At 36.5% G+C, this 19,462-nt stretch overlaps 1 protein-coding gene across 3 annotated transcripts in view; it reads right to left on the bottom strand.

Annotated features, from left to right (window-relative positions):
* Positions 1–225: 225 nt before the first annotated feature.
* myo3a (myosin IIIA) overlaps positions 226–19,462 on the bottom strand; it is a 148,626-nt gene continuing 129,389 nt past the window's right edge. For all 3 annotated transcript variants that reach the window (XM_089125473.1, XM_089125471.1, XM_089125472.1), the window contains 6 exons: positions 14,718–15,861; positions 14,430–14,574; positions 8,296–8,387; positions 8,164–8,204; positions 1,989–2,174; positions 226–1,820 (listed from right to left, as the gene is read on the bottom strand). In XM_089125473.1, the coding sequence (XP_088981599.1) occupies positions 1,709–1,820; positions 1,989–2,174; positions 8,164–8,204; positions 8,296–8,387; positions 14,430–14,574; positions 14,718–15,861 (1,720 nt within the window). In that variant the 3' untranslated portion in view covers positions 226–1,708. The remainder of the gene's footprint in view (positions 1,821–1,988; positions 2,175–8,163; positions 8,205–8,295; positions 8,388–14,429; positions 14,575–14,717; positions 15,862–19,462) is intronic.

The following is a 19,462-nucleotide window of genomic DNA, read 5'->3' on the forward strand; positions in this document are numbered from 1 at the left end:
GAAGATCCAATTTCAAACATGAACGGGATAACCTAGAATTAGTCAAAACATTAGGTCTACTCTGAATTTATTTATTATCATCAATGTCAGAGTATGTTGTTTGCTGTGATCGTGCGTAATGGCACGCGCTATTTTTTTCTTAATAAGACGAAACCCTAAACAATGCAGAAATAAACTACAGTCATAAGATGTAGAAAATAACAGCTTGACCAGGTTGGTGTTGGTGTGTAGACCTTGTTTAATCGAGAAAAAATACATAGCCTAGTAAAGCTGGTCAAGAGAGTTACATCGGGGGAAATATTCAATGACAATTCAACGAGCAATGGTCATGGTGAGTCAATGAACATCAAACTCAACTAACAAAAAAATATTTGATAAATTATTAAATATAATCGGAATTTATTAGGAATCTGCTTTCCATTAACATTGACTAAACATGAAATCCAAAACCATGTATTACAAATAATGTATTTCAAATGAAAACATACTGGAGATAGGATATACGGAAAAGGGGCATAAGAAAATGAAACTTGTACACATTATGTACACTATTGTATGCATTTTATCATTTCATTTGACTAATTAAATATATATAAAATCATATTTACAAATAAGTGAAATATCGAGAATAGGTGTTTGCGTTGTGTGCAAAAGATACAAGTGCATACTGTACATGAATCTGGAAAAGTATAAATGCAATCTATATTTTTACATCCTGCTGTAACATACAACGAGTCTGACTCACTAAACCATTCAGGATCCATTAGAGACAAATATATTGGTGGAAATATAAAGGTCGTTTTATGAATGTCTTTGAAGACGAATCTCTATTCACAAAGAGACTTGAACAGAATCAACAAACATCAACTGCTAAACCTGAGTTAAAAATCAAGCAAGGGCAGCTCTAATGTCCTGTTACACTGTCAGCTGTTAGGCTCATCCATAAAATCATTATTGATAATTATTGTTACATATGTGCAGCAAAAGACAATTTAAACTATTTAAACTAGCTATGTTGCAAAATTTATTATCCATGATGCACATTTCTTATTTTTAAAAAAGTACCAAAGAAAAAAAAAAGTATAAAAAAAAATAATTCATGCACCCTCATAATTAAAATAACTTCCCCTCCCCCTCTTGCAGCAATATCTCTTGATCATGTGTTTACTGGCATGAGGGCGGGGCAACCTGTCACTCACACCAGATCCACCAATAGCAAACCGCAACCATCCAATCAACTCCCAAAAAAACAAAATCAAGTCCTGTCCTACTAGTCTGAGAAGCCGTACGCCACAATAGGGGAAAAAAGACTATCACAACTTCCGTTTCTTTGAGAAACTAACCAAGTGAACTGATTTACTTAAAGAAACAGCTCACCCAAAAGAGATAATCTGTTAACCTCTGTAACCGGATCAGTCTGGTTTCTAAACAAATCATTTCAATTGATTCAGCTCTGACTCAAACGAATGATTCTTTGATTAATAAATCATTAGTTTGTGAAAGCTTCAGTTCTTGATTATTGTAATCGCAGCTGTTACATTATTCAAAATGTCTCCTTTCGCGTTGCAAGAAAGAAAATCATGGCGGTGAGTAAATGATGCCAGAATTGTCATTTTTAGGTGAACTCTTCCTTTAAAGACAAACAGCATTCTGTGCTGACCACATTGGTGGTCACTGACAGTATTAACATTAGTCCTGTTGTTGAGGGTTATGGTGTTATAAGCCTTCTTCTCTGGGAGGTCTTCCTCAGTATCTTTCTATAGTCATAGGGGTTGTCCTCACTTTGAGTATCTGTAGAGGGCATTCTAGAGAACGAGTGCCTGTGGACAGAGAGGGGCAGATAAAGCATGACTTCACAGTAGGGAAAGGAAGCGTGGATATGTGCATCTTCTGCTCCAACACATTCATCACGTCTGCCGCTCAGCGTATAGCAGTGTGAGGTCAACGTCTTGAGGAGTGCGTTTGTTAAACAGACTGTGTTCTCTCACCTCTTCTCCTTTGGATCTTTAGGGATATCAGATTTCGGGACATCGGACAGAGGGGTCTCAGAAGAGCGTCTTCTCTCAGTGGAAGCCTTGCGTTTGCTGGAGCGCCGTCGGACACTGGGAAGGCTTGTGGATTTACTGCTGCTCAAACCCTGGTAGTACTGGTCATCATTGTCCAGCTTTTTGGGGCTGGTGGGTGCAGAGAAAACAGAGGAAGATCACTGAAGATCCACTGAACTTTTTCAATGCAGAAACGGTTCTTTATTATGGAAAATGGTTCTATAGATTATTAAAAATGTTCTTCACACTAAGAAAAAAAATATTATTTGGTAACACTTTACTTGAAGGGGTGTGCATAAGACTGACATGACACTTTCATAATCATGACAACTGTTATTAAGTGTCATTTGCTCAATATGACATTGTTTGAGATGTCTTTGTTATGACAACTTGACATAAACCAATACATAAACCATACATAATGACAATTTGACATTACCAAGTCAACATAAATTGTCATAAATATGTCATAAACATGACATAGCAGATTCATTATCAAACTTAAGAAACCAGCTTTATGGATTAACATTAAGTTAAACTGTCATGTGGTTGGCTTTGTCATGTGGTTTGGCCATTATAACTGTGTCATGAACATTTTTCTTAACCTCAACTACAGTGGTTCTAATTGAATTTTTTCATTTAAATGTTATAATGGTCTCATTACAGCCAAAGTCAAAACCAACCACCTGACTGGTTTGATGATGAATCTGCCAGTGTTGTAGTCGAGAGAGACCACCTCACTCGAGTCCGAGTCGACACCGAGACCAGAGAGAGTCGAGTCCGAGTCGAGTCCGAGACCAGAGACGGTCGAGTCCGAGTCGAGACCGAGACCAGTGAGGGTTGATTACCTAATTTACTTTTATTTACTTAGAGAAATCCTTTTTTTTTTTTTTTTTTTACTGAATTTACTTAAGAGTTTAAAAAATATGATCAGTTTAGGGTAAAAAGGCCACATAGTAGGTGGTGTTAAAAGTAATTTTATTACAATTTGTCATGCGCAGCTGCGCACTAGAAAATTACCAATCACTGGGCGTGTCAATCAATTTAAAGAAATATTTTATTAACATACATTAATAATCATGAAAAATATTTTTAATTGAACTCGAGTGGACTCGGGAATAATTCCGAGTCCTAAAAAAAAAATGTTCTAGTACGAGTCAATTCCGAGTCCAAATGGACACGAGTCCATGACAAGACCAAGACCATTAAAATATGGTCTCGAGACCGAGTCCGAGACGAGTCCGAGTCTCGAGTACTACAACACTGGAATCTGCTATGTCATATGACATATTTATGACAGATTGTGTTGTATTAGTAATGTCAAGTTGTCATGACAAATACACTGACAGGTTATGATGTATTGGTTTATGTCAAGTTGTCATGACAAAGACATCTCAAACAATGTCATATTTGCATAAAAAATGTCAAAATTGAGCGAATGACCTACCCTATCTCACGACCAATTCGTACGAGTGATTCAAAAGTGGCTAATTCGTACTAATTCATACGACCTCACTCATACGAATTTGTACGATTTGTCTAAACCCACATGACGGTTATGTTTAGGGGCGGGGTCAGGGGTAGGTCATTCGTACGAATTCATACGAATTGGCTTATTTATAAAATATTTACGATTCATCGTAAAAAATCGTACTAATTCGTACGAGTGAGGTCGTACGAATTGTTACGAATTAGCCACCTCGTAAAATTCGTACGAATTCCCGTGAGATCGGGTTGGAATGACTCTTAATGACAGTTGTCATAAACATGCATAAAACCTCCTTCATATTCAAGACGTGTCATGTCATGAGTATGAAGGTGTCATGTCATGTAAAGAGTTACCGTTGTTGATAATAATATGCAAATTAGGCCCGCCTCCACTCACTCACGCCTGCTCACAGATTTACTCGGCCAGCTTACTGTATTAAACGCTGCCCAATGGTATCACTCTTTACAAGTTCGGGCACATAACGGACATTAATATGATAAGCCATTTGCTTGACTATGTTATCAAACGACTACTGACGTGTTGCTAATGTTACCATGTTTCTGTTCGCATCTCAGTCTGCCTCCTAAAAATCAGCATCCTTACAAATGCTTTGAAATAGTTCATCATAACAACATAATATACATCATGTACATAATTCACCCACTATATTGTTAAATGTTCCTGATTTTTCATATCAACAGAAACATACAGTATATCGGGATAACGTGGCTTCTTGAGACCCTGCTTCAGAGCCTGCTAAAGCTCGCTGGCACATTGACCTGATTGGTTAAAAGGTAGTTTATGACGTCAGAAACACAAAGAGATTTCAAAATGCATTTTTGAGACTGTCTCTGGTCTTTCACAGCCCGTTTTCATCCCAAGTCGTCATCTAACTGACGCTTTTGACCATGCGTCAACATCCGACGCACATGGGCACCCTTTAGCGTCAGTATGAGACGCGCCTCCTAGTGGTCTAACCCTACCCCATACCTAAACCTACCCAGGTCATCTAACTGAAGCTAAAGGTTGCCATGTGCGTCGGATTTAGATGCATGGTCAAGGATGAGAATGCGTTGTCTTTCACTGCAGTTTTAAGGAGAAAATACTCAGCAATGGTGTTGACTGATCAATTTGCGCATATTAAAAACACCACATAGACTTACAAACAACATTAAAAACTTGATTTCTACCACAGGGGGACTTTAAGAACTGTTCACTTAAGTTCTTTGGGCATCCAGAAATGGCTCTTCTATGGCATTGCAGCGAAAATCCCCCTTCAGAACCTTTATTTTGAAGGTTTTTAAGGATAATTTGCACAATAAAATGAAATTCTGTCATCATTTATTCATAAGTCATTGATTGTTTCTTCAAAAGTCTTGGAATAGTAACGTGTCATATGGACAATTTTTTTTATGTTTTTTTTTCCATCTACTTTTTTGAATGACATAAGTTCAAGTGATCATGACAGAACTATTCCTGTTTACAATGCTGTATTTATAATTCTTTGCTTCAGAAAATCCTCCTTGCAGTTAAGTTTGTTGTTCCCGATCATAAATAACGTCTATTTTGTCAGGAGGCTGCTATTAGTTGTCCATTATGCTGTATTGGGTGCGTTTCATGGCTGTTCTGCAGATTGTAAGCGATGGCCTTCAGGACAGCCTCTGATTCATGGCTCCTCAGCAGACTCAAATGGGAATGTTCTTTTAGTAGATTTTACCATTGTCTCAAGGCTTATATAATGAAAACAGCCATCTATGAAACCAATGAAGCCAAAAGCCTACGGCCTGCCAGACCACTGATGCGATTACACAGCACCACTGGCCTACTGACGTGCTGATATCCAACAAACAACTATTCACATCATTATCATAAAAAAAATATATATATATTATTATACTAATATGTATTGGTAACATTAGTTAAGGTTAGCATGGTTAATGCATTACCTAATATTAACTAACAATGAGAATATATTCGTTAAAGTACTTATTCATCTTTGTGAACATTAATTAATACAAATACGACGGTTCATTGTTAGTTCAGGTGTATTAACTATGTTAACAGATACAATTTTTGATTCTAATCCCGTATTGGTAAATATTGAGATTAACATTAACTGAGATTACCGGTAATAAATGCTTTAGAAATATGTTTATTGTTAGTTCTAATGTTAACAAATGAAACCTTATTGTAAAGAATGTAATCTTTTAAAATATGATACTTATAATAATAAAGTATTAATATAAAATAGAAAAAATATATATAATTTGTATATATTTATTATTATATTTTTTATAATAATTTTATACGTTATATGATGCTTTTATAAAGTATGCTTTCGACCTTTATGCTAAACTTAAGTTTTACAAAAATTCATGAAGGCATCTGTGTAAGGAGAATTTGTGTGGGAAATACCAACAAAGAATCAATATGAAATATATTAATAAATAGGCTACAATTTTTTATTAAACAAACGTATATATAATTGACAAAAAACATGGTTTAATAATACAGTATATTAAATATCAAAATTGAATGCATTTTGATACTTAAAATAATAAAGTGCTTAAGATTTGTTGTTCTGCCTTATTGCTGAATTTATTTTTGTTTTTAAATGAATCATTACATCTACGTAAGCAGAATTTGAGAGGAAAACGTCATGTATTTAAATTAGCAAAATTACAAAAAAAAAGTATTAATATTACATTCACATAAAAAAATACATAAAAACATATAATACTTTGAAAATGCCTTAACATAATATACAGATAATAATAATTTAACACTTTATCATATGATACTGTGTAAATAATTATGAGTTGTATGTAAAATTTGTTGTTTAACCTTTATGCTAATTTATTATTATTATTATTATTAAATGATGGCATTTGTATAAGAAAAGGTTCTGTGGAGAACATCTAATTATAATATTCATACAATTATGCTTCATTTTCTTCATGAAAAATATAGTTCATTTTTGTTTTCTTTGAATTTTACAGTGAAATGTGACCTGGACACGGTTAAATTCATTCATATGGCAATGGCAGTAGAAAGAGTGTTCTGCTACATCTTTGTGCTCTGTCTCTCCAGTCGTGCACATTCGTCCCGCAGGACTCCCTCAGTCCCTGCATATCCTCAACCTGCTCTTATCCCCCCCCCCCCCAGATACCTTAATGTCCCACTATCTCTCTCTGTTTCTCTCTTTCCACTTCCTCGGTTCCTCTCTGACACAACATTTATCAGTTATCAGACAGAGCCAGAGATTTCAACATGAAACCATTTTAACTCCTCGTGTGACGTACAGTATTTACAAGTGAAACAGGATATTCAGTGAGAAAAATATAGCCTAACACTATTACTGATGTATATAGTGATAAATACTAATGTATTGTTCACAACAAGACCAGGAATATGTATTATGGAAGTTGATTTCATGCATACTGTCAGCTGCCCATATTGACTTTAGCTATTGCTCATTTGCTAAAACTTGATGTCGTGAGTCAGTCAGTGCTGTTATAAAGCGTCCAGCACCGGTGTCTGTCTGTCAGAGCTGTTCGTCACTCGACTGGCCTGTGAAATCTCCTGTCAGCGGCGCTCGTGGAGGTCCAGATTCATGTTCACACACACACAATATTTCACACATGCTGTGACACTGCAGATATGTCATACTGGCCTCAGTCCTGACAGGGAAACACTACAGGAACTAGTCATAATATGCCAGCTATTAGCATCCACGTTGTTGCCCTTTAATATAATTTGACCCAATCTGAACATTGTCTATAATTCAGATTTTATTAATTAAGTGCGCATCCTACATGCTTTATTACTGTAGGGTATGTCTGCAATGAGAACACATATCATTGGAATAAGTATTAGGGCTTATACTGAGAATGTTTAAGAGCAATAAAGATATGAGCCTATTAAGAAGTGGCCTGGCAACGTATTTTTTATTCACACAATTATTCACCTAAATTTGTTTTTAGGTGAACTGATATCAGTCACATTTGTTAGGATTTAGCTTTATATCCAGTGTTTTCTTATACATTACTTTGTTATGTTTGGAACAGTATACTATATTAATACCTGTACTATTTCTGAAGTATTTGTGCCAGTATGCAAATTTTCTTACCCATGATGCCCCATTACATTTCTAATTCATGCATTGCACAGAATACTTTATTTCCATTGTGTTTGACATTTTGACCTTTGTAACATGTCTATCTTCCCTCCAAATTAGTTAAATGTTATTGGATTTAACTCAATTAAAATGCAAAATTAAAATAATACAAAATTACCAGATTTACTTTGGGGGTCAGTATTTATTTATTTATTTATTTATTTAATTAAAAGAAATTAAAACTTTTCTTTAGCAATTTCGGTTTCAAAAAAAAACCCTGTTCAGGTTCATTAACAGATAACATTAAAAATGTTTCTTGAGCAGTAAATCAGCATATTAGGGTCATGTGACACTGAAGACTGGGGTAATGATGCTGAAAATTCAGTTTTGAATAGAATGAAATTATTTTAAATTGTAATTAAGATTACAGTTTTTAATGTATTACTGTTTTTATTGTAGAGAGCGCTCATTCTTGTTTAGTAGGCCTATAACGCTTCTGCTAACTGATTTACCTTTGTTTTCTCGGCCTCCTTTTATCGTCCTGGACAGACCTCTGGAAAAGACCCAGCATGAGAAAGATCATTAAAGCAGAAGCCCAGATAATCCTCAGATAAAGTGAGTGCCATTGTGTGATGTAGACTCACATGAATGAGTGTGTAGTACGTGGAGTCCTCTGGCGTGTTCAGGGTCTTTGGTTGTTGTGTGCGGCGAGGCGTTCGGGACTGCTTTGTGTCGGCTGTTGGTTCAAATCACATCAGAAAAATAAAAAGGTGAAAATGGAACAGGAAAAAACAATCAACAATTAAAGGGTGCCTAGTGATATTTGACCTTGGGGCTTTTTGAACCCTGTCTGGATATTTTATTGTGGTCCCCTGTGTGCACGGTGAACAAAGAGAATACAACAAATAATTCCCTGGTGGGAGCCCTATTGAGCCAAACTGAAGAATAGGATCAGCACACAACATCCAGCTGACCTTTGACCCCTTTGTTCTTATCGAACAAACCGTGTGGCACGGTTTGACCCCCTCCCCCGGGTGTCGCTATTTGTAATTATCCACTAACAATCAATCAGAAAAGCCCTACCAGTCACAAGTTCCATACAGACTGACACAGACACAGAAGCTCTGTTACACACTCTACTCTTTCTGTAACGGCCTACATAGGCTATTTATTTCACAATTGATTGCAATAGAGTTTGATGTTAGCATGCTGCTAAGCTAACTGTGCAACACTTTAAAGAGCATAAAAATAGTAAACTTAGACTTTTGGTAACACCTTATTTTGATGGTCTCTTTTGAATATTCTGTTGACTATAAGCAACTTCGACTGTTAGATTTAATCAGCGCGATTTACTGCAATGTCAGAGAATAAAAGTGGATGTTTCTTACTAGTTCAGATGACATTTTCTGGTAAAAATTCTTATGTTGGTCATACTTCCAAAAATAATAATCTGTGATTCTGAATGACAGTATCCACATCGGCGTGGTGACTGACAACCGCACAGTCTCCTCAAACATTGTGTTCATCCACGTTGTGCCGTGTCAAGGGTGTTGAAGTAAAACTCACGTTAAGTTGACAACAGAGATGGCGATAACAGAGATAACAGAGAAGTTGAAAAACGCCGTACTGCAGCTTTAATGAGAGTTAGTTGACGTCTAGATGTCAACTAACTCTCATTAAAGCTGCACTACGACGTTTTTATTCTTTGCCGCCATCTCTGTTCAAAATCGGCAATTGCAGTTATTCACGGAATAATCAACTTTACTTGACTTGTACTTCAACACTCACGACACAGTGCGGAAGAACACAATGTTTGAGGAGTGATCAGCTGTCAGTCACTGCGCCGGTGTGGATACTGGCATTCAAAATCACAGATTAATATTTTTTAGAAGTATGACCAATTTAAGAATTTTCACTGGAAAACATCATCTGAACAAGTAAGAAACATCCACTTTCGTTCTAGTTCTGACATTGCAGTAAATCGCACTGATTAAATCTAACAATCGCTTACAGGTTATCATATCACACAAAAGCGTTCAAATTATACTTTGTTCTCAAATTGTTAATGTTAACAACATCAGCATTGCGCGACATGTAATGTCCTTCCGATATTATCCTTGTTTTCGCATGGGTCCGGTTGCAGTCTCTTTCTCTCTGTAGCCACTCTGAAGTCCCAACGAAGTGTTTTGCATTTTACAACGGGTGAATCTCTAGTTCACTGGTTATTGTTGTTTGAACCTTTCTGGATCCACCATCAAATTGATAAGTTTAATTATATCAAGTGCCCTGAGAAAAGGCTCCACCTCCAGCATTCTCACAAGCAATTTAGCCTACTAGCCGAGACTCTTCTTTATGTGTACAGATGTGACGTAATGACACAAACACATGCTCGAATCTCCCGCGGATATCCACTGGAATTAAACAAATTATTACAAGCTTACTGCTTTGAATCGAGCTAAGGCAAGCAGATAGTTTTGAACACTGGCTGGTTATGTATTTTCTCAACGCACTCATCCCAAGGCATCATCTAACTGACAATTTTGACCATGCTTCAATATCCGACACTTTAGGCACCCTTTAGCCTCACTATCCTAGGGCGTCATCTAACTGATGCTTTATCTTTAGCGTCAGTTAGATGACGCGGGTAGGTTTAGGCCTGACCACTAGGAAAGCGTCATCTAACTGACATTAAAGGGTGCCTAAAGCGTCGGATATCGAAGTATGGTCAAAATGCTTCCCAAGGAGTCAGCTAGATGACGCCTTGGGATGAGAATGGGCTGATTTTCTCAAATATGTATTTTGGATAATTTTTAACCTAAAAAAAGCTAGGGACTGCAGCTTTATATTAGTAGACTGTCTGCTTAATATCTGCCAACTTTTTCTTGTGATGATCCTCCAATGGACATTCTACTGACTAAGTAACTTGTCATGTAACTACATGTCAAATTATTCTAACCGTAACCCTACCAGTCTACTAATAATCTACTAACACTCTAGTGAGAGTTAGTAGACATGTACAGTAGGTCCAACGTTACTTATAGTCAACAGAATGTGTTAGGCACCATCCAAATAAAATAAAACCAGATTTTTGTATTAATATGTTTACTAAAGGAAATACATTTATAATTTTGATACCATTTAACAATAAGATCTAATTTGTGAACTTTAGTTAAGAATTTGTTAAAATGAACTAAATTTAACTAATAATATATTGTATTGTAAAATTATTTTACAGCATTTATTAACCATTGATAATGCTAGTATCTAATAAGATTAATAAATGCTGAAGAGTAATTGTTCATTGTTATTTCATAAGTAATGTATATGAAGAGTTTAGATGCAAAAGCCTCTAAGTGCCATTTGAAATTTTCTTCTAGAATGATCATTTTTATCAAGCTTGTATATTTAAGTTCAGTGATTTCACTTAAATGGCAATGATAATTACCTATTAATTGTTATTTAAGTGAAATTACTGAACTTAAATATACAAGTTTGATCAAAATCATCATTAAAGAAGAAAATTTCAAATGGCATTTAGAGGCTTTTGCATCTGAACTCTTCATATGTTAACAAATAAAACCTTATTGTAAAGTACAACCATACTTTCTCTCATTTTTTTTATGATTTTCTTTACCTTGTTCTGTTGCAAAGAGTTCCGTGTGTACCTTCGTCACAAAGTATACATGCAATTTTCACCAAAAAGTATAAGTATGAAGAATAATTTGACATGCTTAGAGTTTTGAAACAGCCTTCAAGTAGGGAGCACACCTATGATGCCTAAAAATGCTGTAAATGTAGTCTGGTTAGGTTTTGAAACAGAGTTATAGAGTGTTATTCACTGGAGTGTCTTTGATAGAGAATACTGATTTTATGAAATATGATCTTAGAGATAAATAACAAAAGATACAAAAATGACCTTTGATGTATTTAAATATCTGGTAAATCAAGTCCTGTTTATCATTTAGAAAAGTCAGGTATGATAGAGAATCCTTTTTTTAATGAAATATGATCTCAGAGATCAACAACAAAAGATACAATAAATGACCTTTGAAGTATTTGAATAGCTAACTCAAGCACTGTTTATCATGTAGAAAAGTCAGGTATAAAAATTAATCAATGTCCAGCAGGACCAGTGGGAACAGGCTGGAGAGTGTGTCATATTTATTGAATGTGTCTCTTGGAAAGGTCAGCAGCAATTCTTGATTGCTCAGAGGTATAAAGCCAATTTGCAGCTTTTATATTAATGCTTGCTATAATTGCCGGGGTAATGTGATTAGCATTTAAAAATCTTTCATGTACATGTAAATGTGACTGGCATTCAAAGGGCACTACTATGTGGAAACAATAATAATTGTTTCTACACAGAAGGATTTAGGTTACAATAATTTATTATGATTGTGGAGCTCACAAATAGATCTTACAATGGCAATAAATCATTGATAAACTTGTGACAGATGACCACAGTATTTACAAAACAAATTAAAATTTAGATTTTTGTTTTCAGCTTTCACAGAACTTGAGACTGCGCGAGAGAAGAACCACATCCGTCATAAACAAACCATAATCACTGTTGACAGAATAATCCAGATTCATTTAGACATATCAAGAATAATAGAATCTGCAAGAATTATCCTTCCAAAAGCAATTAGATATATCGCAACAGAAATCAAATGAAGAGTAAATCTGTGCAGGCGGGGGAATTTTCTGATGACAAATCTTGTTGAGCTCAATTTGCCTGTTGTGGCATCCATTTTTTGATATGATCAGACAGTCACCGTTAGAAAAAAGGAAACTTCACATACTGATAAAATCGATAGCAAGCAAATATAATTAAGGTAGAGCTTTCCTACAGCTATTTTAATCTCCAACAGAAGCAGTTTTGGATAGTGGGCTAAGAATACTGAAAACTACTATATTCTATATCTACTTCTATATTATTGCTAGATTTTTCCATCTTTGGAAAAAAAAAAACGTTTATTTTCTGTGCAAATAACCAAAGCCCTTGTGAAAAGAAGTACATTTTAACAATTTTAAAAAGAGTACCTAAGTAAAAGATGGTAACACTTTAGTTTGGTGACCAATGCTCACTATTAACTAGTTACTTATAAGATTGTATATTACTAGCAAAGTTTAGTCATGTTTTAAGACACTTAATTGCATGTCATGTTTATATATTTATATTTTATATAATTTATATATATTTTATTATATTTATATAATATGGATATTTTTAACAGTTTGCATGTTTTTGGACAATTTTTTTTCGAAATGAATATACAGTGTTGTAGCTTTCCAACAATGTATTGGTTAACCTTATAACTTGACGAATAGATATTGTAAACACGCGATTAATGTAAACAATACAAGTTGGGATCACTGGTGATCCCATGCCAGGCAAGGGGTTAAAGGTCTTCTGAAGTGAAGCGATGTGTTTGTGTAAGAAAAATATCCATATTTAAAACGTTATCGATTAAAATAACTAGCTTTCGCCAGACGGCCGTAATTTTCATTTTTTGGTGAACTATCCCTTCAAAATGAACAAGAAAAACAGTTCGTTGAACAATTTAAGTAGGGCATCTACACTCACCTAAAGGATTATTGATTAGAACACCATACTAATACTGTGTTTGACCCCCTTTCACCTTCAGAACTGCCTTTATTCTATGTGACATTGATTCAACAAGCTGCTGAAAGCATTCTTTTGAAATGTTGGCCCATATTGATAGGATAGTATCTTGTACATGGTGGCCATGAAGGGATGGACATGGTCAGAAACAATGATCAGGTAGGCCGTGACATTTAAACGATGCACAATTGGCACTAAGGGGCCTAAAGTGTGCCAAGAAAACATCCACCACACCATTACACCACCACCACCAGCCTGCACAGTGGTAACAAGGCATGATGGATCCATGTTCTCATGTTTACGCCAAATTCTGACTCTACATCTGAATGTCTCAACAGAAATGGAGACTCATCAGACAAGGCAACATTTTTCCAGTCTTCAACTGTCCAACTTTGGTGAGCTCTTGCAAATTGTAGCCTCTTTTTCCTATTTGTAGTGGAGATGAGTGGTACCCGGTGGGGTCTTCTGCTGTTGTAGCCCATCCGCCTCAAGGTTGTGCGTGTTGTGGCTTCACAAATGCTTTGCTGCATACCTCGGTTGTAACGAGTGGTTATTTCAGTCAGCTTGAATCAGTCAACCCATTCTCCTCTGACCTCTAGCATCAACAAGGCATTTTCGCCCACAGGACTGCCATATACTGGATCTTTTTCCCTTTTCACACCATTCTTTCCAGTAACTGAGAGATTGTGAAATAATCAGACCGGCCCGTCTGGCACCAACAACCATGCCACACTCAAAATTACTTAAATCACCTTTCTTTCCAATTCTGACATTCAGTTCGGAGTTCAGGAGATTGTCTTGACCAGGACCACATCCCTAAATGCATTGAAGCAACTGCCATGTGATTGGTTGATTCGATAATTGCATTAATAAGAAACTGAACAGGTGTTCCTAATAATCCTTTAGGTCAGTGTATGTCTTTATATGTAATTTCATTGTTAAAATGTACTGCTGAATGTACTGACAAGCATTTATGGTGATAAATAATTGTATAATATTAAATTTAACAAAAACAATTTATTTATTATTATTTTCTTTTTTTTTTCTTCAAATTTTGCTTCCAAGCTTTGGTCTACCAATCAGTTTGGGCGAGGGGGTTGGGGAGAGAGCAGCTAAAAGTACTGAGAGACATGATTTAAGAGAGATGTTTACCTGGTGGCTGATAGCTGCTCATGTAGCCATTCATGGCTTGTCCTTTCACAAACATCCCATTTTTGCTGGGGTTGAGCTGATGGGCAAGGATGATTTCGTTTAACTTCTTCTGCAGGGAAAGGTAATCTTCAGAAGCCTTGTTTACCTGTGCAGGTTACAAGGAAATAAGAGTTTAAATGAGAAATATGAGAAAACATGAATTTTGTGTAAAAGACTTGTGAGATACGGGTTTGGATTGACATCAGGGTGGGTAAAGGAGAACAGAATAAAAAAAAAAAATATCAACACCTCTTTGAAGAGCGACTCCACTTCCTCTTCCTGTTTTTGTGATGTAGCTTTCAGGTTCTTTCTGTCTTTGTAACCTCTAAAATTGCTCTGGATTTTAATGGCTGCCTGCTGCTCATCGTATTGGGCTTCCTCATCCTGAGTGTCCTCCTCTTCCTCAACCTCCTTATGTTCTAGCTGAACATCTGTAATATCCAGACCTTCCTCATTCTCCTGCCCCTCCACCTCTTCTGACATGTCTTGCTTGCTTCCAGTTGCTCCTTCTCTCTCAGCTCTCAATCTCTTTCTCTCCTTGTGGCCTCTGAAATTGCTTTGTAAAACAGTTGCGGCATGTTCTTCATCTCCCCCTGATGGACTGGAATCTAGGTCTTGGTCTAGCTCAAGTTCTACTGGAGGAGGTGGAAATTCCTCAGTCATGTCTGGTTCTGAAGCTTCTGGATTAGCAAGATCCTCTGTAGTTTTTTTCCTTGGTATTTTGCCTTCGTCCTGGAGTCTTTTACGCTCTTTGTGGCCACGGAAGTTGCTCTGAAGGACCACGGCGGCTTTGGCCTCTTCGTCGTCTCCTGAGGGTTCAGCTGGAGTCTCGTCTTCCTGTTCTATTTCCTTTGTGAATTCTCTCAGTTCTTCAGGAGATGGTGGATCTGGAATAGGAAGCTCCTCATCAACTAAAGGACTCTGTGTCTCCTTCTTCCCTCTAACCGGCATCTTCCCCTCCTCCTGAAGTTTTTTACGTTCTTTATGACCTCTAAAGTTGCTTTGTAGAACAGTGGCTGCCTTGGCTTCCTCTTCAGAGTCCTCAACTCCTCCATCTGCAGCCTCTTCCTCAGTCTCCCTTTCTTCCTCTATATTCTCCTGCCCTTCCCTTTGTATATCATCCAAATCTTCTCCAGAAGTATCTTTTTCAGCGCTGGATGAGGAAACGTTCAGCTCATCCCCGGTCAAGGTCTTATTCCGTTCCCGACGCTCCTTGTATTTCTTCCTTTCTTTGTAACCTCGGTAGTTGCTCTGGAGGACCACAGCAGCCTTTTCATCAGCATCATCCGATTCCATTTCACCTCCTTCCTGTGGCGGCTCCTCTGAATCTGGAATATCTGCTTCAGATGGGACCTCAGTACCTTCCTCAGTCTTTTCCTTCTCCATGGCTTCTCTGCGTAAAATAAATCAGTTTAGATAACCACATTATTGTCAAATATTTGATTCTATGAGTATCTGACTGATCAATTGCAGCATGAAGAGCCAGATTTACTAAACAGGGCAAAGTAGCGCAAGAGTGCAATTCCAAAAAAAGCACAGATGGTAGTGGAATGTTGAGCCCGTTCACATCCCAAAGCGCCATATAGGACGCTTTTGCAAAAGCGTAAATATCCAACGCACATGGCACCCTTTAACGTGAAATGAGACGCAGATATATTTGGGCAGAAGGCGCCCCCTAGTGGTCTAACCCTTACCCTACACCATACCTAAACTTAACCATTAACCGAAGCGTCTCATTAGACGTTAAAGGGTGCCATGTGCGTTGGATATTTACGCTTTTGCAAAAGCGTCCTATATGGCGCTTTGGGATGAGAACGCGTTGGAATGTTCTTTGCGTGATCTAAGTTTTTCTAAATGAAAAAACACAGACACAGATAAATTCCATACTAACCAATGCAATCTACCAAGAATAGAGCAAATCTCTGTTTGCCTCGAGATTTCACATAGTGATATTGCGCAAAGCTTCTGTGTTACACGCCACAAGTAGGCTCACTATTGGTGGACGGTGGTCTTTGTGTAGTTTCACTATGTGAAATCTCGAGGCCAACAGAGAAGGAAATTAATAGTTGAATACAGTCGTTATTTCTATTTTTTTGCGCACAAAAAGTACTCTCGTCGCTTGATAAACTTAAGATTGAGCCACTTTGGTCACTCTGACTATTTTTACGATGTCTTTCATAACTTTTGGGCTGGCCAGTTTTGATCCCTTAAAAGGCCTATGGAGGAGTGATCCAGCTCTCAGATTTGATCAAAAATATCTTAATTTGTGTTCCGAAGATGAACGAAACTCTTACGGGGTTGGAACAACATGAGAGTGAGTAATTACTGACAGAATTTTCAATTTGGGTTGAACTATCCCTTTAACGTCTGGTTTAAGACATGCTTTTCTTGGGTGTAAAAATAATGGCACAAATACCAATAAATTGACAAGCGCAAACCTTAGTAAATCACCTTGCATGATCCATTTAAATACACTCCTCCCGTAAATTTTGAGTCTGAAAGGTTAACTTCTACAAATGTATATGCAGTAAGGTCAGCCTCATAAATAATTCTATCCATGCCCACTTCTCTCCGCTCTGCCCACTCATTTTTACTTAAACAGCCTTCTTGTAGACTGAAAACAATGGGTGAAAGAGCCTTCTCTGTGGCAGCCCCCAGGTTGTGGAATGCACTTCCTTTAACTGTTCAGAATGCTGCAACATTAACGAGTTTTAAGAAACTGTTAAAAACCCATCTTTTTAAGAATGTGTTTGTGTCTTAATTGGTGTTAATGCATCTTAATTGTTAATGTATTTTACTTTTGTACTGTGATTGTAGCGCTTTGGGTACAATAAAAGCGCAATATAAATAAAATGTATTATTCTTCTTATTATTATTCATGCCTTCCAGCAGTGTTGTAGTACTCGAGACTCGGACTCGTCTCGGACTCGGTCTCGAGACCATATTTTAATGGTCTTGGTCTTGTCATGGACTCGTGTCCATTTGGACTCGGAATTGACTCGTACTCAAGCATTTTTTTTTAGGACTCGGAATTATTCCCGAGTCCACTCGAGTTCAATTAAAAATATTTTTCATGATTATTAATGTATGTGAATAAAATATTTCTTTAAATTGATTGACACGCCCAGTGATTGGTGATTTTCTAGTGCGCAACTGCGCATGACAAATTGTAATAAAATTACTTTTAACACCACCTACTATGTGGCCGTTTTACCCTAAACTGATCATATTTTTTAAACTCTAAGTAAATTCAGTAAAAAAAAAAAAAAGGATTTCTCTAAGTAAATACAAGTAAATTAGGTAATCAACCCTCACTGGTCTCGGTCTCGACTCGGACTCGACCGTCTCTGGTCTCGGACTCGACTCTCTATGGACTCGGTCTTGACTCGGACTCGACTCTCTCTGGTCTCGGTGTCGACTCGGACTCGAGTGAGGTGGTCTCGACTACAACACTGCCTTCCAGCACTAATTTTTCACTGGGTGTCTATTATGAATCCTGACAGTATTTTTTTAACGTCAAAAGAGGGTTTGTGCTGGCCAAGCTGTTCGTAAATCTGGCCCTAAATGTCTAAGATTTTAGTTTATCCATCCATACATCTTCAAAAAACGGTTGTCAGACGTAGGGTTGCGGGGAAGCTGAAGCCTATCCCAGTATCTTGGGCTATAGACAGGGCAACATCCAAGAAGGATGGCCAGTCCACGGCAAAGCAAGCACACAGACGGATACACATTCACACTTACACCTAAGGACAATTTAGTGTCTCAAGTTCACTTATCCCACATATCATCATGGATTGTGAGGGAAACTGGAGTACCCAGAGGAAACCCACGAAAACACGAGAGAGCAGCCTGGACTCTAACTGGCTATGTTAATAACTCTATAGGTTAAGTTAAAATCTTTTTTTTATTTTTAAATCTCTAGTAGCTTTTTATTTCAAAGTTCATTTCAAATTTATGTTAAAAAAAGAACATCTGACAAAAATATGAAAATCAAGTAGACAAATCAAAATGATAATGATACATTTTCAAAAAGTAGTGGGAAGAAGAAGAAGAAAAAAAATAAAAATTTAATCTCACTCCCTCCACGGGAAGTCAATATACCGATGTTACTGGTGTCTCTCATATCACTTCCCGGTAACACTTTAGAATACGGTTCCTTCGTTAATGAATAACTACACAAGAACTAATGAGTAACACAATATTAACAATCTAGTAACTATTATTAACTAATAAGAAACTCTGATTAACGAACTAGTAAGTAATAGCGTACAGACGGAAGTGGTAGTTCACTATTAAGTTATCAATAACTACTATTTTTTTAATACTTCCCAGAGAACTACTGAAAAAGTTTATTAACAATCTAGTAACTATTATTAACTAAAGTAAATTCTTATTAACAAATTAGTAAGTAATAGCTCAGAGATGAAAGTGTTACTAGATACTTCTGTGGGAGTTACTAATTATTTGGATTCGTATTATAAAGTGAAGATCATTGCGGAACTAACTAATAATTACTCAAGTGTTACTAAAGACATTTTCTAAAAGTTACTAAAGTTCACCAAAAATCTCAAACAGTTGCAAAAATCATGACTAGATCATGTAGTAACACTTGAGTAATTACTAGTTAGTTCCAATGATCTTCACTTTATAATACGGATCCAAATAATTAGTAACTCCCACAGAAGTATCTAGTAACACTTTCATCTATGAGCTATTACTTACTAATTATTTGGATCCGTATTATAAAGTGAAGATCATTGGAACTAACTAGTAATTACTCAAGTGTTACTACATGATCTAGTCATGATTTGTGCAACCGTTTGAGATTTTTGGTGAACTTTAGTATACTTTTAGAAAATGTCTTTAGTAACACTTGAGTAATTATTAGTTAGTTCCAATGATCTTCACTTTATAATACAAATCCAAATAATTAGTAACTCCCACAGAAGTATCTAGTAACACTTTCATCTGTGAGCTATTACTTACTAATTCGT

The sequence above is a fragment of the Pimephales promelas genome, chromosome 22 (assembly GCF_988280905.1).
Source record: "Pimephales promelas chromosome 22, fPimPro1.hap1.1, whole genome shotgun sequence".
In the NCBI taxonomy this organism is placed as follows: domain Eukaryota; kingdom Metazoa; phylum Chordata; class Actinopteri; order Cypriniformes; family Leuciscidae; genus Pimephales; species Pimephales promelas.